Here is a 24,355-nt window from a genome sequence, read left to right as displayed (position 1 = left end):
ATCTGTGCTCTAAATACAGATTGCATGACATTTGAAATCACAGATCACTATAATTTGAAATCATAACTCTTAGTACCTATCTATTATAGGATACGTGACAAGTAATTATTTTTGAGGATTACGGTAGCAATGTTTGATCGTAAAGGACTTGTCCCAGTTTTGTATGGAGGCTGGTGCTGTCCATGCTGTCCAGCAGATAAAATAGCTGTTGAATGAAGATGAAAGTGATAATGAGAAAATAGTGCTACAACAAATATCAGGTTTTTAACAATTATTAACCAAAACTATTGAGATTTTGTATGTTAACGAAAATATTGAAAATTGTACTCCTCTTGAAAGGAAAAAATACATTTCAAGTTCATTTTTTCATTTTTATTTTAGAACGTAAACTAGACTAAAAAAATGTTGCTAAAAGTTCCCAAATTCTATGTAAAACGTTGGAATTGTTACTATTACATCATGTTTCATGTTTGTTTTAAATTTTATTAAAACTGTCTTTTAATTATTTTATGGAAAAAAAGAGGAAAAAATGTTGATTTCAAGTAAAATAGATAAAAAGTACATGGGGGTTCTACCTCATCCAAGAGTGTGGTTGTATGGCTAGAAATATCAAGCGATGTTATGGGTTAGATGTGATCTCTTTGCGGTCGCTTGAGTGATCGGTATGATAGCTAAGTGGAACGTAGCCGTAAATGTCAACTGTCAAGATTTATTTTTTTTGTATACCTACGAGTTTGACAGCGACAGCGAATTCACCAATCGGTTTCAGAATTTACAATTTAGACAGAAATTAATTTCAGTTCAGACTTCAGTTATATTTATAATAAGTGTGCTGCGTAGATATTCTAAAGGATGCAGCAGCTAACAGTGTTTATGGTGAGCGAAAATTTGTTTTCCCTTTGTTTTACGTCGAAATCCTTAATTTAAATAGACCTTCTAACCTAAAAAGTTTTGCCGAAAGGATATTGAGAGTTCGCGGACCTACATCGACGAGCTGTACTCCTCGGACCCTGATAAGGTCATGGAAGCGCTGGTTACGCTGAAGAATTCAGTGATCGGCAGCAATCGACAAAAGAGCTCCGTCATACAACAAGGAATAGTTCCACGATTGCTGCAATTGATGACGGATGACTGTCTCGATCCGACCATAAGACTTGAAGCTACCATTACGATCGGTGAGTTTGTTGGTCCATTTAAAGTAATAAAAACCTTTTTTAAACAACATATAAGTGTTTGGTAAACAACATTGTTGTTGTAAGGTTTTGCCCTTTGCTATCAATGTTGTGCTATTCATATCTACTGAATATTATGCTTGGCATAAACACATTCACATTACATATGTAGTAAATAACCTTAATGTGTGTAGTAAATTAGCTTCTTTGTATCTAATTTGTTTATGGGCATACTAAGATAGATTCTATGTTTGATAAATAATTATGTTGTTTATTACTCATAATATTATAATTTATCTGTTTATTGTTTAAAAGACTAGTTAGTTGTTAACTAATAATTCTGCTACCAATATAATATATCTGGTTGTAATGTTTAAAATTCTTTAAAAATCAATCTATTCTAGTATGTGCCAAACTTCAACTCTGTTCTAAATACAAGTTTATATAATAAATAGCTGTTTTGTGTACCAATAATATCACAGCTGATTTGCGCCCAGCCCATCTGCATAATAATAATAAAAATAAGTCTTTATTTCGGGCTATAAACCCATTTAAATTATACAGATAAATAATAGTAGGTAATTAATTAGTTATATAGTAAATCTACAGTAAAGTACCTAGTTCTGAGTGATGCAATATTAGAGTGAACAAAAGGTCTTGCGTAAACTATACTACTTATAACTATGGAATGGTAAAACTGCAACATTCACTGTTCAAATACTTGTTGAAATGTTATTCAAGGTATCATTTGTTTCATGGTATCGAGTTCATTAAGCTTTCAATTAGACCACCTTTTTTTTATTTTTCTATTGGTATTGGACTTAAGTTGATGTTATAATAGTATAGCATTGCAAATTGAATGATTTTTACTGATCAATCAGAGTTATTGAAAAAGAAATAGTGCTGTATGCTCCGGTTTTTGCTTGGTTCACACAGCAAAATGCTGAGCTGGTACCTTTTTCAAGGTTCTGCCAAACATGACAGTGTGGTGTTTGATGCTTCTGCTACTTGTGTTTTGGTCTTGCTTTGCTCAGGAGGTTGAGGCAACAGATGCTACTATAGTGCTTAGGCATTTAGGTTAGGCACAATTTTGAAATAAATGTGTTTTCTTTCTTTCTTTTAAATAATATATAAACAAAATTATGCCCACATGGAATAATGGCTAGCATACTGGCTGCATTTCCGTGTTAGTACAGCCAGACTGATTCTTTATAATGAGTCAGCCCTTCTGTCAGCAGTTAAGAAATTCAGCATTTTTATTGCACAAAGTTGTAGTTTTAATTGCAAACTTATATTCCCTGTACAGGATCACTAGCAAAAGGTACAGCAGAAAATGTAGCCTCATTAGTGGAACACGGAACAACAATAATACTTGTGGAGTTACTCAAAGTTGTGCCCACTGGGTTACGACTGACTGAAGCATGTCTGTGCGCTCTCAGAAGTATATTTCAACATCCTCCAGCACCGATTTCTGCATTGCCAGCTGATATGCGGTTCTTGACAAGGTTGACACGTAAGTTAACAATATTTTTTTAACCGACTTCTATAAAAGAAGGAGGTTCTCAATTTCACGCATATATATTTTTTATTTTTTAATGTTTGTTACTGCATAACTTCATAATTTCTTAACCAATTTTAAAAATTCTTTGCTTTGTTGGAAAATAACATAATTGCCCGTACTGTGGCGCTTTCGTTCACTATGAAAACGCCACAGTACAGGCCATTTCGGTATTTTAATTTTAACACAAAATTACTAAAAAATTTAACCAATTTCAAATCACAAAAATAAACTAAAAAGCGAAAAATAACATCATATATGCCACCTTCTGATCACTTTGAAGGCGGTGCCAACACAGTGATGCATTAACTAAAGCCGATTTAATCATAAAATTGTATGATTCAAGGATAGTTCTTTCCCGTGGTTCTTTCAGAAATGGCTTTAATTAATACCTCACTGACTTGATGCCGCCTTCAAAATGATTGTACTGCTATTGGTTGACATTTGTCTATTTCTCTGCAAAATAAGTCATTTGGTTGCATGTTAGGCTAATTGATGTTAAGTGACAATAAGATGAACGCAAAATTACCTCTGATGATTTTTTTATTTATAGACGCTCTTTGCATTGCCATGTCAAAACACTGTATCTAAAAAATCCAATTTTGAGTAATCTCATTCCTAGGTTTTGACAATACAGGATCAGTAGCAATACAGTGTACAATTAAATTCCAGTTTATTGAGGACTAGCTGGCACCGCGCGGTTTTACCCGCGTGGTTCTCATTCCCGTAGGAATACGGGGATAATATATAGCCTATAGCCTTCCTCGATAAATGGGCTATCTAACACTGAAAGAATTTTTCAAATCGGACCAGTAGTTCCTGAGATTAGCGCGTTCAATCAAACAAACAAACAAACAAACTCTTCAGTTTTATAATATTAGTATAGATTTAAGAGTTGTTACAAAACATGTCATGGTACATCATAATTTACACTCATAGCTGTGTATATTTACTACTTTAATTATCACTTTTACTTATAACAATAATTTTAATTCAAAGTCTTTTTGCTTTTTAATTGAATTAAACTACTTTTAGTTTTAGTTTACAATAAACTCAATTTGTTACAACAGAAATAGCCAGGGAAGGCTCATCGACATCGCGAGCTTGCGTTGTACGTATCCTATCAATATGGTGCGGAGGTCCCATAGAGCAGGAGGCTCTATGTGTGGCTGGTGCTTGTGAGGCGATCGCAGCTCTGTTAGCGATGAGAGGGTTCACGTCGCCCCCGTTAGCGAGGGCCCTGCCTGCCTTGGACTTGCTGGCTGCTATGTGTTTTGAAAATGCCAATGTATCTCAAGCTGTTATAAACACTAGGTATGCATGTTCTGTATTTAATTTTATTAGCCCTACTCGTACTTAGCATAGGTATAGGTCCTATAGCATAGGTATTAGTCCTATAGGATAGGTATAAGTCCTATAGCATAGGTATAAGTCCTACTTAGCACAGGTAGCAGACAGCAGGTATTCCTGTAGTGTAATTTTTTTTTTTAAATGCAAGTTTATGCTGTGTCTACCAGTAAAGTTGGCGTAATTTTTCGTATTTAAATCAATTTCTTCGTTAACAGTAATATTCATCAATCATTCTCAGGATTCAATAGTTAACCATGTCTATTGATGAACACCTTATAAAAAATTACTAAATTGTTAAAAGAAGCTAGAAAAATGATCTATTTTACTATTCTCATCAAAAACTGGTTAATGCAAGCAACATATCTAGATCTGACGAAAAACAATTAATTATTATTTGTAATTGTAATCAATATCCGCAAATTAATGTTTGAATTTGATTGATATCTGTTGGTCGTAATTTTTGAGCTTTTAAAAAGATAGATGCTTACTTAAAGGGGACTTTATGTTGTGTACAGAGTAATAGGGAGAGTGTATTATACTTTGGTTACATTTCCTACTAAATTAAGTGAGTGAGTTATACTTATACCTATCAAGGTTCCAACAACAGCATACTACACAAATAAGATTGAAATTGCAGCAGTACAGAAACACTTAATTTTTAATTAAAATATTACTGAATGTCTAGTTTTCTACCTACCTAGCGTTTTTCATAGTTCGATTCGCGTAGATTAATTAAACACAATGTTTCATAGCTTGAGCCAGGACCCAATGCAGAACCATGGAAGCAGTTCTATACCTATAGTTTAGTATAGTCCTAGCAAGACCTAACGAGGAAAATAACGGGAACTGAGCTCATAAACTCTGTTTTGAAACCAGTTTCTTAACTGCGGTACTAAGGAGTTGCTATTAAATTTGTAGACACGGTGAGAAGACAATACCAGAGCTACTGACCGCGCTGGTGTCACGAGACAAGCCGCTGTCAGTAGCGAGGGGCGCCGCGCGCTGCCTCACCTTCATACACAGGGCTGGGGCTTTGGCATCTGATGACAATAGGTATGTATTCCCAGTGGTGTGAAGATTTTCAACTACGGTAGGTACGGTACAAATTGTAAAAGGGAAAATTTCTTCTTCAATACAGGTTCAATATCAATATTTAATTCTTTTTTTTAGAAGGTCTCTAAGGTGCTTTTATGTCACAAAAAAAAATAGCTGTCCAAATTTTTAACTTGTTAGTATTGATAGTTTTGTCTGGGTGTAGATTTGTCAGTTAGTCACTCTACATAATATGTTAAGCTACGCTTTGAAATAGTAATATAGATAAATTTTCGTTTTGTGATTTTCGACAGACTACAACTCTAGAAATATTTTTGTGAAAAATGTTTTATAATATGACCAATATGCCCATTTTTAATATAATCAGTATGCCCATTTTGAATAATATGTTCCCCATTCTGCCCTAATTAATTGGAAAGACAGTGTTAGAAGTGGGTCAATGAATGTGCATATGGCTTATTCTTATAGATTTTTTTTGTTGTAGAGTTGTTTTTGGTGCTCTGCCTTGTCTGGCAAGACTTTGCACTAAAGAGATGCCGGAAGACATCAGAGCAACCGCCGCAGAAACACTAGCATATCTGGCAGAGGTTAGTAGCAATATTTCATAAATATTGAATACGGGGATTCAATGCCTGTGTTACTTGGTGAACATGTAGCATTCTAAGACTGAAATTATTATAAAATTTGTCAAGTAATGTTTGTGTTAAACCGTTACAAACAAACTAACAAACGAAAAATCTTACCTCTTTGTAATATTAGTATGGTTGCTAATTTTCAGGTAGACACAGCCCTCCAAAGGCTGGCCGCCATATCCAACCACTTGATGAGTTCTCTTACAGAGATAGTGGTCTGTCCGTCCCCGGCCGCCAAGCAAGGCGCCTTCAAATGCTTCGCATCCCTCGGCGCCAACGACGAAGACATACGGAAACGGATAATAGAGACGCACGGGGTTATGGTCCATGTTGTCAATGGGATGAACAACCCTGAACCAGCGGTGAGTGATTATCATTAATCAAGCATTACTTAGCATCATATTCTTCTCTATGGAAGTTATTTAATAGGTCTAAAAATCAAATTTAATAAAAGTCATCGAATAAGGGTCCGAAATATATCGATATCAATTAATAAAAGTTATGTTATTAATTATAATAACCTACGACGCACGCTTCGAATGTGAATGCGCAATAGGCTACTCGCCTGCTGTACAAAACTAAGAAGGTTATTTGCATAGAGCCAGTTTAGATGGCTAGAAACTGTAATCACATTTTTATTTGTGAAAATAATCTCGTAATTGTAATATTTTTATAAAACAAAATTGTATTTTTATCACGTCACCGCAAACGCCAATCACGCTGTTATCTCTATGAATGACGTCACTTGCTAATGTGCTGTGTTTCGGCGGCAAAAATTTACGTAGATATTTTTTCACATATATTATTTTTTTTATTGACGGGACAAAATAAAATATACCTTATAATACTTCCATAATTCAGTTTAAACACTGTTTACAAAAGAGGCAAGTAGCCTATTCTCTTGTCACTGTACGCGGCGCGCGTACGACCGTATGAAAACGAAAGGACTATACATAAAACAAAAGAAAAGTCCATATATAACATAATTATGACATTATTGCGATAATACTGTTTTAGTGAAACACTGTGTTGTAGTTATTATCGCCCATCTTTGGACAATGTATTGATTTCAGCTAATCATACTATTATTGGATACATATATGTTTTATATTTTATAGTTACTTTACAAAATTTTGAAATACAATACATTATTATACTTATTAATTTATTATGAAAAACGGCTAAAACTCACGTGATAAAATGTCAGAGTATGCCCGACTAGTTTCGAACCCATACGGGGCCCTTAGTCATGAGCCGCGTTGCAATAACCAGGTCATGACTATAAAATAACACTCACGATAGTTCAAATTCAATACAGTTTTATGCTTGTTTGTAGGTGAGGTTAGCTGCAGTAAGATGTCTGCACTCACTGTCCAGGTCAGTTCAGCAGCTGCGGACGACATTTCAGGTATTTATAACTACTAATGTCTGGCCGCTCAGAGATTGCGTTTCTGACAGGTTGTGATGGAATCAGCTTCGTTTTTTGTCTCATCACTACAAAGACAAACAGTTGGCATAACAGCGCATTTCAACAACCTTGTACGCCAGTTTGACGTTACATCGCCCAATTGATCACGATCTGTCAGAAACACAATTTCTGAGCGGCCGAATATTAAAATATGTTATGGAGGTACATTATAGATTTTTTCTATAAATAAGTAATTAACCGAATCTCGAAGAATTTAATAACCGTTTCTGGTTTTTCTTTAGTAAGACTTACCTCTCCTAAAATATTTACACTATATAAATAAGTCCATATACGATTAATGCATGTCAATGCAAGATTCGTAACTGTTATCACTTCATAATGTTACTACGAGAGTTAAGACTTAAAGGATAATAACAATGTTTGGATTAGCTAGGTGATAGTATTATTAACCGACTTCAAAAAAAGGAAGAGGTTCTGATTTTTTTTTGTTTGAAAGATCGGAGTATCTATGTGTGATCCTCAGACTAATTACGTAAGGATCTGCCTCATCTGATCTGATCTGATCTGATCAACGATCTAATGCGATTATAAAAACTGTTCGTTGGTTAAAAAGCTCCGTAAAAATACCTTTTTGTATAGTTGAATAGTTAAAAAACGGTCAACAACTTTTAGTTTGGTATAAAATATATATATAATCTAAGCTCATTTTCCACAAAATGACAAACAATAATGTTCGTGAATTTGGGTGCGATACTAGGCCTTAAGTAATTTGTCTGAGGCGTGATCAAATCAGAAATGAGGAGATCCGCAGAAAAGCCAAAGTCATCGACATAGCTCAACGAGTCGCGAAGCTGAAGTGGCTATGGGCAGGGCACAAAGTGTTGGAATGACGACCCCTCGCTAATCAGTGCAGTGTTGGTCGACTACTCACCAGGTGGACTGATGACATCAAGCGAGTCGCAGGGATTCGCTGGATGCAGGCGGCTCAGTATCGTGATGTTTGGAAGTCCCTACAAAAGGCCTTTGTCCTGCAGTGGACGTCCATCGGTTGATATGATGATGATGTAGAGCAACCATACTCAAAGTGTGTTTCGCGGTACCCTGGGGTTCCTCGAAGCCCTTGTAAGGGATCCGCAAGAGTTTTAGAAAAAAAAAATATCAAAACACCTCTCGAACGTTTTTACGCGTCAAATCATGAGGCGCAGCCGAACTTAGTCGTAATAAGTAGTAACTGTTACATTGTACTTTTATTATTAACAAGCCAACGCCCGCGACTTCGTCCGCGTGAAACTCGATGTAAACTTTCAACTATCCTATATCCTACCCCTAGCCTACCCTACTCCTACCTACCCCTACCCTACTTTTGTGGTTGATTTTTTACACCTTGTGTCTGAAAAACCCAAATATCTTACGGAACGCTATTTTTTTCCAAAATAAAATTTAGCCTACGTTACTTGTGGATAATGTAGCTTTCGAATAGTGAAAGAATTTTTACCAGTAGTAATTTTGTCCAGTAGCTTTTGAGCCTATTCATTACAATCAAACAAACAAACAAACATACAAACAAACAAAGTTTTCCTCTTTATAATATTAGTATAGATTAAGAATACATTTATAAAAAAAAATGTTTTATTATAGGGTTCCGTCAAGTATTTCGCCTTCCAAAAGGGTTCCGTCGTCAAAAAATGTTGAGAACCGCTGAAAAAAAAAATAAAGCCTCAATAGCTCAACGGTTAGAGGGGTTGGATTCATCACCGAGGGGTGGTGGTTCAATCCTCACCCCGTTGGTCTATTGTCGTACCTACTCCTGGCACAGTCTTTCCCGACTAGTTGGAGGGGAATGGGAATATTGGTCATATTATAAAAAATATGGCAAATATTCTTTTTAAAAAACAAAAATTAAAAAAAAAAAAAGTAGAGTAATCAAATCAAATCAAATCAATAATCATTTATTTCAAGTAGGCTCAGTTTACAAGCACTTTTGACACGTCAGTTGACTATTTGTAAAGATTCTACCACCGGTTCGGAAGGCAGGTTCTGCTGAGAAGATACCGGCAAGAAACTCAACAGTTGCTCTTATGATAAAGTCATACAGTATTATAATTTACAATTGATAACAATTACTGTTTACATTTCTTATAGTTTTACTTCCTGTGTGAAGGTGGAATCTAACGGCCTCCAAGCATCTTTATCATTAAGGAACTCATCAATGTTGTAGTACCCTCGACTAAGTAAATGTTTTTTAACACATTGCTTAAAGCTATGCATTGGCAGGTCCATCACAGTCTTGGGGATCTTATTATAGAATAGAATCTCCTCAGGACCACGCAGTGTGGAGGCCGCTTATGCAGCTTCTGAACGACTCGCCGGGCACCGAACTGCTGACCGTCGGCTCCTCCACGCTGTGCAACTTGCTGCTCGAGTTCTCGCCCGCCAAAGAACCCATGTTAGACCAAGGTTTGATTTGTATTGTTAGCAACCCGCCGTGGTTACGTTTTGTGATGCTGGATACTGCGGACAATGGATGAGGTGAGTTTGTGACGCCATGGAGGTTAAAGAGTAAGGTTAAGGCACACTTGATCTTTTTTTTTTATTTACATCTATTTTTTACTGTTTATCATCATTAATTTGTTAGCTTAATTATGTGAAATTTCATTCATGTAGATCATAATTTATTTTTTAATTAATTAACACTGAACTTCAAATTAAATATCTTTAAAATCTTCTAAGCAAGCTTGTCCTGTTCCTTATCTTAGATCTATATATATATCTACATTTTTTTGACGGCCTCCGTGGCGCAGTGGTGTGCGCAGTGGATTTCCAAGACAAAGGTCCTGGGTTCGATCCCCGGCTGGGCCGACTGAGATTTTCTTAATTGGTCCAAGTCTGGCTGGTGGGAGGCTTCGGCCGTGGCTAGTTACCACCCTACCGACAAAGACGTACCGCCAAGCGATTTAGCTTTCCGGTACGATGTTGTGTAGAAACCGAAAGGGGTGTGGATTTTCATCGTCCTCCTAACAAGTTAGTCCGTTTCCATCGTAGACTGCATCATCACTTGCCATCAGGTGAGATTGCAGTCAAGAGCTAACTTGTAATGAATAAAAAAAAAAACATTTACCTTCATGTGAGATCGTGGTCAAACGCAAGCCATCTAAAATAAAGTTCTATGATTTTAGCTCGATTGCTAATTCAAAGCAATATCTGTATTTTATTTAATTTTTGATTTGTATTTCATCTAACTTTACCTACTACTCAAATGTAAAAGTTTTTTTTTCTGTTTTGGAATGGTAGTTTTCTTACAACATTGTTGGTATTAACATTTGTATGCTCATTAAGGAATTTGAATACATCATAATTTTGGCTATGGTTTTAAATTATATAATAACTCTTTGATTTTAAATTATGCAATGGATTTTAATGCGGTTTTCATTGTTAGATTAATACAAGAAGTTTAACATTGTATACCGCGTAGACGAAGTCGCGGGCGTCCGCTAATAATCCTATAATTTAAAAAAAATCACATTTTCACTTTATTTTTAACGTGTCCACTAATTTTAATAGCTTTTGTGAAAAATTGTAATTTAAAATTGTTCTTCTACATTGACAGGTGCAGTAGAAATGTTATGTAATCTAACAAAAAGGCCAGAGGCTGCGTTGCGGTTAAATGGAATTTGGGCGCTCATGAATATGGCTTTTCAGGTAAGTTATATGCGCATACAGGTCGCTAGCTTAATATCTTTAATAGAAAAAAAACATTGTCAAATATCCAATATCTTTTAATAACCTCGTTATTGATATAAGTTGGGAGGAGGGTAGTTTAACAAAAGTTGTTACTAGTCAGATGTATTTTTTTTTACTTAATAGTTATATAACTTAACAGCCTCAATGTCCTACAAATTGCGTGGTACATTTACCATCTACATCTTCCTCAGACCAATTATAGAAGGACCTGTATCGCACTCATAGTTACGAACAAAATTGTCTGTCATTTTCTGAGGAAAACGAGCTTAGATTTGGTATATATCTTATACTAAACTAGAAGTTTTTGCCCGTTTTTTATACCATTCAATTACACAGAAAGGTATTTTTACGGAGCTCTTTAACCGACGAACACGATTACAACTATTTAACATCGATACTATAGAGACAGTTTTTATAATCGCATTTGATCGTTGATCGTTGATCATATACTTTGACAGAAAAGAAACGTCAAGCGAGGCAGGTCCTATAAAATAATTGGTCTGAGACATCTACCGACCACCTGCATACATATATAATGCATTTATCTGCAAATAAATAAATTGATTGATTGGTTGATTACTTTACCTCTTTCCGATGCTCAGAAATGTTTATTATCTGTTAAACCTACCAGAATCAAAAAATTTCGTAAATATAAAGTTGAAGCTACTCACGGAAAATGAACTTGATAGTAATCAATTGTAAAAATGCTTCACAGGTCCTGAGCTAAAATTTATTTATTTATTTATTTGGACCACCAACAAAATTATATGAACACATACAAAATATTTTACAAATAAGGGTAGCATAACACATAATTTTACTTATAGGTAGCCACAGCATGCAAAAAGTATAGGTCGTACGAATAATAGGAATTAAAATTGACAAATAGAAAGAAAAAATCAAAATATAAATTTGAATTTACACATTTTGACAAAAACCAAAAGAAAAAATTTAAATTATAATTATACATTTTACAAATTATGAATAAAAATTACAATAATAAAATTAATATCGTTTATATTAAAGATATGAGTCAACTACCCTATTGTATGTCTGTGGGAGCTATAAGAAATCATTCAAAATGGTAATTTCAGGCCGAGCAGAAGGTGAAGCAGCGCATCCTGTGCACGCTGGGCACGGAGCAGATGTTCCGCCTGCTGGGCGACGGGGACACGCGCGTCATCATGAAGACGCTGGGCCTGCTGCGGAACCTGCTCTCCACCAGGAACCACATCGACGCCATCATGGCGGAGTACTCCTCGCAAGTGATGCAGGTATATCTCATATATTCCCTATATTCGTTTCACTGTTGAACCGATTATGCTCTTTGAATTTATAGTCATCATCATCATCATCATCATATCAGCCGATGGACGTCCACTGCAGGACGTAGGCCTTTTGTAGGGACTTCCAAACATCACGATACTGAGCCGCCTGCATCCAGCGAATCCCTGCGACTCGATTGATGTCGTCAGTCCATCTGGTGGGGGGTCGGCCAACACTGCGCTTACTAGTGCGGGGTCGCCATTCCAGCACTTTGGGACCCCAACGTCCATCGGCTCTTCGAACTATGTGCCCCGCCCATTGCCACTTCAGCTTCGCAACTTGTTGAGCTATGTCGGTGACTTTGGTTCTTCTGCGGATCTCCTCATTTCTGATTCGATCACGCAGAGATACTCCTAACATAGCTCGTTCCATCGCCCGCTGTGTGACTCTTAAGCCTTCTTATGAGAAATTCTTATTCTCATAAGAATTTATAGTAATTACGGTAATATAATTATAGGGATTACAAGTTCCTCAATTACGGGTGGTATTAATACTCATTATTTCTGTTATTGTGGAGGGGAGGTATCAGTGTTGGCATAAATAAGAGGGTATTTGATGACTTGAGCTCAGTTGATTGTTAGACAGCGTGGACACCGTCACGCTGCCAGCCGCGTTAGTGATTTTGTGCAATAATATTTGTGTTGTAATTATTTATAATGTTTTGTGTTATAATTATCTAGGATTATTTCGTAGGGTGGGCCTGGCCCTCGACATCAGCCTATTATCAGTATCATAATAGAATTCCACAAAGGTAGCCCAGAATCATACGGTGGGCACGGACCACCCGCCCCCCCTCTATATACGCCTATGATTATTGATCATAAATTAATAAGGATAATTTATCTGAATTTTCATCTAACTACGATAAAAGATTTTTAATAGATTTTGAAATTTTACATTCTTATTTATTTTGCAAATATCCAGTCAATCTTTGCTTTTTATGTATAAATTAGTTAACATTGACCTTAGTTACCTGAATGTACCATAAAAATCAATATATTCAAACCTAGTCATCATCCCCATTGTTTAGTGTGAGCATGGAGAACATGTCGGGCAGGGAACGTGAGTGTTTATGCGTTCTAAAATGATCCTTTGAAACTACTCCCAAAGTCACAAGTCCTGGGCCCTTGCGTAGGTGTTTCCTCTACCAACAAAATAATGGTACAATGGTCACCTCAGATTTCAGACATGTAGAGAGATAAGAAAATGACCTACTACTTACATACTACTAAATACAGTGTACACTTACAGTTCTTAAATATTAAAAGATGCAATTTTACTGACAGAAAACATATTAATTGCAAACTAGAGTATCAAATAAATGATTTCAGTTAGATCAGTTAGGCCGGCAAAAGTCTAATGCTTCGGCTGGGTCAGAGGCTGATTGCTGGATATAAGTGTAGATTGGTTTCCAGGCTGTTATAGTGGTGCTGGAGGGGTCGTACCCCGCGGAGGTGAAGGAGCAGGCGCTGTGCATCCTGGGCAACATCGGAGACGGCGAGAAAGCGAAGGACCTCATCATGGCCAACGAAGATGTGCTGAGGAAGCTCGTCGATTATTTGGTGAGTGATTCAATCGATGAGCGAGTAATTTTCAGAGTATCAGAAATGGGATTCGCAGAAGAATTATACTTATTGACATAATTCAATTATGAGGCAATGGACGTTGGGATCACAATGTGTTGAAATGACAACCCCATTGGTGAAACAACACAGTGGAAGTTTTTTAGCCTAGCATTGGACATCCTATGAATAATGATTTCGTTCTTGTTCAGTTTACACGAGTTTGCAATTATGAATCAACCGCTCGGAATCATTTACCATCTTTCATTTAATGACTGACTGTGTAGAGGACCCATAATATATTGAGGTTACAAATACATAGGTTCAAGGTTGTTTAAACACCAGGAAGAGCATGACCATCTAGTATGGACCATAAAAATACGCTAACGATACCCCACACCATAGAATAGACGATACAAAATTCATCCTCACTTTGTATGTAGGGGAGGTACCAAAAAAAATATTTTTCAATATTTTATTTTACGACTTTGTTCACATGTTTGATGTACATACTAATGCTACTCGTAATTAACAGCTTTCTAGTAATAATAGTGTCTGCGCTGAACCTCAGATGGACGGACAGACAGACGGACATGGCGAAACTATTATATAGTATAGGAGCCCGGGATGCTAAATTTGCAGTTTCTACAGCATCATTGAAATCGATTAGATTTAGTAAATTAGATAATAGAAAGAATAAATTGGTATATACTTTTTTCGCTTTCAGCGGAAGGGAAAAAAACTATACACTTAAAAGACAATTTTTATTACTTTGGCTTATTTAAATCATCAGAAAACACGAGCGATTATTCAGAAGAGAATTTTATTTAAAATAAGTAAAAAAATAACCACACTCGTGGCTGGATAACAGAAATATAAGGGTTTTTTTTGTAACTTTAGAACCTTCCTATTCCATTACGTTATGCTCAACCTTCCCATTTCATTACGTTACTCTTAAATCTTCAGAATTTCGAAATGCACACATTTTAGCTAGGCTGGTTGAGTATTTCTAAAGTTAGTTTGGTTTTGGTTACCCTAAACGTACCCACCAATATTAAGGGCTCATACTTGGTTGAGGTACTAAACAACGTACAAGGTATATTCCCTTATGTTCATCTGACGCGCTCGAGTAACTGCAAAAATCCCCTCTTCGACTCCCCTACTATAAGTGTACCTCGTAGACTACGGAACCCCAGTGTAGTGTGTGGGTGCGTGTGCAGGCGCACCCGGAGAGCAAGCTGCAGGAGGCGGCGCTGTTCGTGGCCGGCAACCTGGTGTGGCGCGGCGAGGCGGGCTCGGCGGCGCGCCAGGCGCGACTCGCCGACCTCGGCGTGCTGCGCGCGCTCAAGCTGCTGCGCGCGCGCCACGACGCGCACCATCTGCACGACAAGTGAGTGTACTCACCACAGAATACAGATGATCCAGAATGAGTCAAGCAGCTTGGTGAAGCCGGTGATATCCACAAAAATACAAACGTCACTCGTCTCCTTGACATCTGCATATACAAACTTTTTTCGTAATTTGTATTTCAAAATTTGACACTAACAACAATTACGTAAATTAATATAATAACAGTTTTTAAAATATTTCAAATTCTTGATTAATATTGAAAATTATTCATGTGAAGCTTCGTGTTGTACTGACTCGAGAATGTATTCGTTTTTGAATTTTGTATTTAGAGCGGCTACGACACCGTCGTGTACCGTGCGCCTATTTCTTTTAATCTGTGGTGCACACCTATACATTTGAAAGACATTACTTTAAAATAACTTAGTAGATACTTATAGAATCAAATGTTATTATTCGAAACCAGCGTTCTCTTCTGAGCCATGTGGCACGATTCTCTTTCGACAATCGCAAACACTTCTAAAATTAAAAAAATGTATAGGAATGACATATATTGTTAACGACAGGTCACGTGATCAAGTTATCGATAAGACCAGATTCTCATCTTCTCGGTTGTATAAAAAGAATTGACGTGCCATATGGTGTAGGCCTAATAATATCTTCGGTTTTAATCATCTAACATTAAAAATAATTAAATGTATAAACAAAATGCGTTCTAGTTACTTGAAATAAATGATTTATCAGTCTTAAGGTGCTGATAGACTTGAGCATTCACTTGTAATGAGCATTCGTGCGAATGTTACATCAAAACGTAAAAAAATACTATTCTAGCGAGCAGATTTGCTTGGAATGGAAACATCGAATAGAGAGTTCGCTAGAATTCTCAATATGTTCGTAGCAATATGTGGCTCTATGCTTGGCTCGGCTCGTTGTTCAGTTCGACGAATATAAAAACGGCGAATGCTCGATGTTCTGTTACAAGTGAATGCTGAAGTCTATCAGCACCTTTAAAGTTATGCTGTCTCTTCAAGGTACTTTAATTTTGTTTTCAGAGTAAAAACAGCTCTGGCGCAATTCAGCGACTTTACATAAGGTCTATTTTTGTATAAATACAAAAATGGGAGTGAAATGTCTGCTTTCATACATCGCTTATAATTTAGTCGGGGACTGTGAGTTATCGAGTCATAACAGTTATGTAATGAATAATTCTACGTAATGATGCTAAGTATTCAAATGTATATAGCTAAGGTTGCTGTTATCTCATGTGAGGGAGTGTTATTAAAGTTATTTATTTTAGTTTTATCATGTTAATAGTCGTTCGCCAATCATTTATTATTGCCATCGATCTCCTATTAAAAAGTGGATGCACAATCAGCGACCAAAAAAACGTGCCCACTCCATGAGTGCCAAACACAACTTCTTGGCACTCAATTCAAGTAGTCGCATTTGCAAATTCAACCTTAAACTCAATCCTTAAGGTTGAATTTGCTCTGGAATGGGTTTTTATTGTATATTGGACTATATTCAAAGGCCTTTAGGTATAATTTTCTTTAACAATAATTCTAAAACTGTCAAAGCAAAATTGGCCAGTTTTTAAGTGAAATTTTCTACATGATTGTGCGTCCTTTTATTATAAGAGGTCAATGACTATTGCTCATTATTATTCTTCTTTTGTCGATAAAATATTTTTAATGAAATTCCTTTTAATTCAGATCAATGTCAATATTTGCACATAGGAGGTGGGGCCTTTTTAGGCCAGGTCAATGATGGGTATTTATAAATGAAATTTGCGAATACATCGATCCAAATAACATGTAAGATATAATAATGCAATATGCAAGTTTTTCAAGCGCATTTCCATCGGTCATATTTTGTTGAATGTCATTGTTGACTAATGCCTAAGTCATGAATAACAGACAGGTTTTTATACTATAATTATAATATCATACTAGATACCAGATATTTCGGTTAATACAATATCTTATTTCATATTATTAATAATACCAATTTGATTAATTAATTAGAATTCATTTTATAATTTTGACAACTTTTTAAAATATCAATAACGTTGTGACAACTGACAGCAAACGTCAAAATGACATCAATCCGCCATTATTACAGTAGTTATACATTTCTTGGAGTGAATATATATAATTTCCATTGAATTTAATAAAAAAAATAGATTTTAATAATCAAAAATAGTTCATGATATTTTTGTTTTAATTTATGACAGCTTCATACAATATTGGACCATCTCTGTATGTCTATATACCCACAGAATAGAGAATGATACAGAATGAGTTTTTACAAGCAGCGCAGTGAAACCGCGTACTTCTCTTTGAAATCCGCATAATGTTGCTATACAAACTTTTTTTATAACTTGTATTTCAAGATTTAACTAACACTAACAACAATTATGTAAATTAATATTATAATAGACTAATAATGATCAATAATACTCGAACCTATAAAAAATACTCCGTCTTACATATGACATAAGTCATAGTGAAAAGTTTTTAAAATATTTAAAAACATAAGACGTAGTCCGAGATCTGTAGAACATTTTGTACAATTGATTACTATTAATTTAATTTTTCGTGAGTAGCTTCTTCTCGATGAGACGATCAACTTCTTTATTTACGAAAACCAGGAAATTAAAATTTCTGAGCGTCGGAACGAGATAATGTACCACAAAATTTGTAGGACATTGTGGTTGTTGTATAACTATTGTACTGTATTTTATTTACTGTTGCTTAATTAATTTAAGCAACAGTAAATAAAATAGCTGCTCATATAATAACCTCGTTATTGATTCAAGTTGGGAGGAAGGTAGTTTATCAAAAGTTGTTACTAACCAGATATTTTTACAGTTGTAAAAAATGTTCTACGGATCCCTGACTAACGCCATTTTTCTTGAATAATATTGAAAATTAGAATTACTGATACGACGCTTCTTGTCGTATTGACTCGTTAGACTATTCGTTTTTTAATTTATTTTTGGAATGGCTGCATCACAGCCGTGTTCCGTGCGCTCTATCTGCCTGTTATTCTTTAATCTGTGTATGTACCTATGATTGATTGTGTTCAATTTCTTATATTTCTTTTATGATATAAATTGTTTATTATCTATGATACCCAAATGAACTGTGTCACTAATCAAGAGAATATGCAATTAAACACCTGTATTAAGTGATGTAAAATATTCCCTAGCTGTACATAAGCACCATTTACATTATAAAGAGTTTTAAATGTTTTTGTCAATACTTTATATATAATTTTTTTTCCTAAAAAAATTTCAAACTGTTGATAGCTACTATTTTTGAACGATCAAGTCTTGTATTGAAATTTGAAAGTAAAAATATTTACTTTTCGAAGTGACCTCGAGAATATCTCGGCACTAGGAGAATGTAGTTTAACTACATATATATAGCATAATTTTTTTAGAGCATTTTTTGGCTTAAATCTTTATAGTAGGGGAGCCGAAGAGGGAATTTTTGCAGTTAGCGCGGCAGATGAACATAAGGGAGTATACCCTGCACGTTGTTTAGTACATCCGCCAAGTATGAGCCCTTCATATTGGTGGGTACGTTTAAGGCACCAAAAAAAAACTAACTTTAGAAATACTCAACCAGCACGTCAGATTAAGATAAGGTAGGTGAGTTGAAAACTAAAAGGCGTGCATTTCGAAAATCTAACAAATTTGAGCGTAACGTAAAGGAGGGTTCCAAATTTACAAAATAAAACCCTTATCGGTTAATTTTTTTACTTATTTTGATTGAAATAATCTGCTGAATAATCGCTCATGTTTTCTGATGATTTCAGTAAGCCAAAGTAATAAAAAAATATCTTTAAAGTCTGTAGTTTTTTTCCCCACCGCTGAAATCGAAAACCTTTTATTCTTTCCATTATCTTATCTACCTAACCTACCAATGACGCTTTAGTAACTGCAAATTTAGCATTCCGGGCTCCGCTACTATTAAACTTAATGAAAATTAATTGGAAGTGAGGTACAGGAATGTAAAGTGATACGAAGTGATGTAGATTTTGATAATAGGTGTATGAAATTATAAAAAGTAATATCTGGAATGATGTATAATGAATTGTGAGGAATTAGGAATATAAATTAATGAAGATGGACGAGACTTTCAATTTTGGCTAAAACAGAAAATATTGAATTGTTGTGTCTGAAAATAATCGCGATTGTATTTCTTACTAGCCAACAATTTTTGCATTTTTTTCATAATTTGTATTTCCAATGCATTGGATTGTGGATTGTTATCTGATTTTAGATTTTTTTTTATCTTTATTTTCAACGATGTCAGTGTCGTCTGTGACTGAGTGAACTTCTCGTCCAACTTCAATATGGTATGTAAACTTTTTTTTCTAAATTTCTGTAATTGGAACAGTAGTTTTTTTTTATTCTGTTTAATAATTTAATTGCAATATTTTATAATCATATAAAGTGATTATATTTTCTATGATAGAAATGTACATTAAACATCTTTTTTTCCATACGAATCTCAATTTAAATTGTGAATTAATGTGCAGCTTACAATTAGCTTTGTATTTTCTGCCCACCCTTAAACATATATTAATTGCTATTGGTAACCATGATAAATCATGATTGGTGTACAAATTCGGCCCATAACAAAGATTTTATACTATATAGATATGTGACTAGCGCGACGAAACTGAGACGGACAAAAGTAGCTAATTGTCTTAATTTAATTTAGTCGCATAGTAAACAACGAAAGTTATTTAAACAAATAATACTCAAATATTGTCTACAATGTCGATTTGTGTGTTCAGGAAGTGTAAAAACTACTTATAAATATACATATAATGTAAGTCAACACAAAATTGTGCATCTTTGCGCTCAGTGGAGTAGATAAAATCGGATCACTGTTTGAGTTGATATTAATATTACAAAGCTGAAGAGTTTGTTTGTTTGTTTGAACGCGCTAATCTCAGGAACTATTGGTCCGATTTGAAAAATTCTTTCAGTGTTAGATAGCCCATTTATCGAGGAAGGTTATAGGTTAGCTATATTATCCCCGTATTTCTACGGGAACGGGAACCACGCGGGTGAAACCGCGCGGCGTTAGCTAGTCTAGTATAAGCCCATTGTGCGTTGGCCTACAGTGTTTGTAAAACTCTTGGTTCTCAATGTTCAACGCCAAATTAAGCAATAAATGTTTTTACTGTAATGTTACATTATATTCCAGTAACAATGCCAGCTTTCATATTTTATGAAATGGTAATTTGGAATACAATCTTAAATATACATTTGTTGGAAATTGCTATTACTTTTGCAGGTAGTTTGAGAAAAAACTGTATCAAACCAGATGTCGTCACCTTGTCGGTTTTGACAATGAAAACCAATGATATTTTATACTGAGATAGAAACTTAGGCCGACAAATGTGTATAATTATCTTAATTTAATTTAGTCGCATATTAAACAACGAACATTAATTACAAATTCTACAATGTCGAGTTGTGTCTTCAGGAAGTGTAAAACTATATATACATAAATATATAAAGTAAATAAAGACAAAATTGCACATGTGTGCGCTCAGTGGTGTAGCTAAATTCGGACCACTTTTTGCGGTGATTTTGTAGGCAAGTAACCTATCTATAGTATAAAATTATCATTGATGAAAACCATAAAAATGTGTACTATTTTATTGGATTTCACAAATGAATCCTGTAAAGTATATTTTCATACTTTGTATCATTTATTTATACTAATCATAATCATGTCAATAAAAAAAAAACAAAATATAAATGTATACTATGTACTCTGTAGTACGGTGCGGGTGACAGTTGTCTATGACATACTTATATACTAACATACATTAATAGATGAGTGATTGAAGAGGAAGGTTTATATGTATAATAACATCCATGGTTCCCGCGGGATTTGTGAAAAGCTGAAATCCTATATAGCTGCAAACTTTCAAGAGTGAAAAGAACTGTCACCCGCACCACGCTATAGCGCACGGACTGTAGAGGTTCAATGTTTTCTGATATAAAATGTTAAAATGGAAATACTCATTGGTGTTCAATGGTCATGCAGGTTGAATGAAATATGTGCTTTGCGATTATAGTTCCTCGGTGTGGTATTTATGCTAAATATACTGGTATCTCAGACCAATTACCTTCTAAAGGACCTGCCTCGTTATTTACCCCTGTCAAAAATGTAACCTATTATAAGATACAAGTTTAACTAAAATGAGAGTACAATTAGAGGCCGCCTTTATGGTGGTCGTAACGTTCAGCAAGAATCCGATTATTTGATGTCATTGGAACCGCTGTACTCTTGGGTCTATAATTCTTTCAGTAGTTTATTAGTTTAGAAATTCAGCTTTAAATAATTGTTTAATGAACGAGAATAAATGACAGGATTTTGTGATATATGCAATATATGTTAATTTTTATGCAGTTTGTTTTGGCAGCTGTTTGCCAAACGTGTGAACATACTGAAAGGCGTATCTATGGCCGTTTTTGAAAATATTTGTAATCTATATCTCGGGTGCATTCTCGTTTTGTCTCATATAATCTATTTGCAACTAATAATGAATTTTGTTAAATTTGGTGTACACGACATTAATAAAGAAAAATAACGGTGTAGTCAATTTAATACTTTATTTACTGTATAGTAACTAGCGGACCCGATCAAGCTTCGCTTTGACTTTTGTGCACTTCTTCCCTACCCCTACTCCCACCCTACACCTACCTACCTCAACCCTACCATTACCGTAACCCTATCCCTATCCCTACACCTACCCCTACCCTAACCCGTACCCTACCCTCCTTACCCTATTCCTACTCTACCTAGGGGTAGAGTGCCAATCAAGAGTCCATAGCTTTGCGCGTCCTCGAGTCAATGTAAACAAGCACTCTTTGAAAGGCGTTTAAGGAGTTTAAATAAAAAAATAAAACAATACAAGTTTATAAGTCAACGTTCTACTTTTTACCAATAATTGGCATTGGAGTCTTAGAATTAAAAGTCCTTCATACAATTAATTATTTAATTCAATAAAACCTGAACTAAAATTTAAATTTTGAATAAATTTACTTAATTATCAAAGAAAATATGATTAAAATTTAAGCCTCAAATTGAAACTATGACGTATTTATCCAGTCTGAGAAGCCCATAACAAACTTAGCCAGGTTATTTTATATGGATTAATTTAGTTAGTAATTGTTTTTAGGGTTCCGTAGTCCACAAGAAACCCTTATTTTATATTACAAAATGAAAGTTATTTGTTAAAACTAGCGGCCGAACGAAGATTAATTTTATATTTGTCAACTATATTTTATACTAGAGATATGGCACTAGCGTATCAAAACTGAGGCGGACAAATGTGCATAATTGTCTTAATTTTATTTAGTCGCTTATTAAACAAACAAATAATACCTAAATATTGTGTAAAATGTCGAGTTGTGTGTTCAGAAAGTGTAAAAACTATATGTACATATATATACAAAGGAATAAACACACAATTGTGCATGATTTTGTAGGCACTTAACATGTCTATAGTATAAAATATCATTGATATTTGTAATAACAGCAATAAGTACATAATAACGGAGTCGAATGAAGCGTTTTTTTTTACAATTGTCACAATCATTTCCATTGCCTTGTCAATAATATTGCTCGATCTGCTAAGATAAATGTGGATTCCCAATCTGAATGAATGCTTTAATAAATAATATATTGAAATCTTGAATGCAATTGAATGTAAAGAAAATTTGGTACAATCATGTTGTCTTTAATAATTATATTTTTGATGTGTATGTAGTAATTATTTCTCGCGCCTAATTCTTCATTTTAACTGTCAAATGTTTTTATTTATACCAGTTAAGTTTTCTGTTAAATACAGATAAAAATGAAATTATTGTTGTTTTATTTTTGACTGCTAAACCTTAAAAGCATTTTCATTGTTTCACTATTTTCATTCCTTAGAAATTAGCTCTTGACTACAATCTCACCGGATGGTAAGTGATTATGCAATCGAAGATCGAAGCGGGCTAACTTGTTAGGAGGTGGATGAAAATCCACACCACTTTCGGTTTCTATACGACATCGTACCGGAACGCTAAATGGCTTGGCGGTACGTCTTTGTCGGTAGGATGCCTGTTTGATTTTTCATATCATTTCATTTACTCAATGGGTGAAGGTCGTTTCTAAAGGGTTCTATTCTAGGGTTTCTAGGGTTCTATATTAAAAGGGTGAATATATAAAAAATTAAGGGTAAAGATTTCTTCACAAAAGAAACAAAAATGCTCGTTTAAAATAAATATGACAATGACTTAACCTACGTAGGACATTTTCATCTTTTGAGCGCCTAATTCGGAAAGAAGCGATTGTTTTTTTTACTTTTCTAAAGTGAAAACTCTAGGCAGGACCAGATTAAGAGACATTGTGGATTACATTTTACTAATTTTTGCTTTCACACGTAAGGGGCCCCTGTAGACCGGGTGCCCCGTATCATCGTTGCGGCTGCTACGGCACTAGCTACGCCCCTGATGTCAATCGTCATCAACCCATATTCGGCTCACTGCTGAGCTCGAGTCTCCTCAGAATGAGAGGGGTTAGGCCAATAGTCCACCACGCTGGCCCAATGCGGATTGGCAGACTTCACACACGCTGAGAATGAAGATAATTCTCTGGTATGCAAGTTTCCTCACGATGTTTATCTTCACCGATTGAGACACGTGATATTTAATTTCTTAAAATGCACACAACTGAAAAGTTGGAGGTGCATGCCCCGGACCGGATTCGAACCCACACCCTCCGGAATCGGAGGCAGAGGTCATATCCACTGGGCTATCACTGCTCTATCACTGCCCTGATGTCAATTGTTACTGTTTATGTAGTTAGATATATTAAAAAAAATATTGTTACATTGGATTTTTTTATAATATATACTAGCGGACGCCCGCGACTTCGTCCGCGTGAAATTCGATGTAATGTTTCAACTACCTCTACCCTACCACTACCCTACCCTTAGGGGTATAAAAAATAGATGTTGGCCTATTTTCATAGATACCGGATAAGCACAAAAAATTTCATCAAAATCGTTAAAACCGTTTTCGGAGGAGTATGTCAACGAAAACTGTGACACGAGAATTTTATATATTAGATGTAGGTACATAAATCTTTGTTACTTCGTTATCA

At 35.1% G+C, this 24,355-nt stretch overlaps 1 protein-coding gene across 2 annotated transcripts; it reads left to right on the top strand.

The window, feature by feature from the left end:
- Window positions 1-717: 717 nt before the first annotated feature.
- On the top strand, window positions 718-23,069 carry LOC112048391 (armadillo repeat-containing protein 8). Of its 2 annotated transcripts, none has more exons than XM_024085906.2 (14): window positions 718-876; window positions 962-1,175; window positions 2,479-2,685; window positions 3,801-4,044; window positions 4,999-5,133; window positions 5,618-5,720; window positions 5,912-6,127; window positions 7,102-7,173; window positions 9,516-9,651; window positions 10,802-10,893; window positions 12,030-12,209; window positions 13,677-13,823; window positions 15,044-15,213; window positions 16,223-23,069. In XM_024085906.2, exons 1-14 carry the CDS (start codon window positions 853-855, stop codon window positions 16,260-16,262), a joined length of 1,980 nt encoding a protein of 659 aa, XP_023941674.2. In that variant the 5' UTR covers window positions 718-852; the 3' UTR covers window positions 16,263-23,069. The 2 variants fall into 2 exon arrangements, with proteins under 2 accessions (XP_023941674.2, XP_023941673.2); XM_024085905.2 differs by having other exon boundaries at window positions 13,665-13,823.
- The last annotated feature ends 1,286 nt before the right edge of the window (window positions 23,070-24,355 follow it).

This window comes from Bicyclus anynana, chromosome 15, assembly GCF_947172395.1.
Source record: "Bicyclus anynana chromosome 15, ilBicAnyn1.1, whole genome shotgun sequence".
In the NCBI taxonomy this organism is placed as follows: Eukaryota; Metazoa; Arthropoda; class Insecta; order Lepidoptera; family Nymphalidae; genus Bicyclus; species Bicyclus anynana.
The sequence above is the reverse complement of the archived record's forward strand: the minus strand, read 5'-3'. Positions and strand labels throughout refer to the sequence as shown.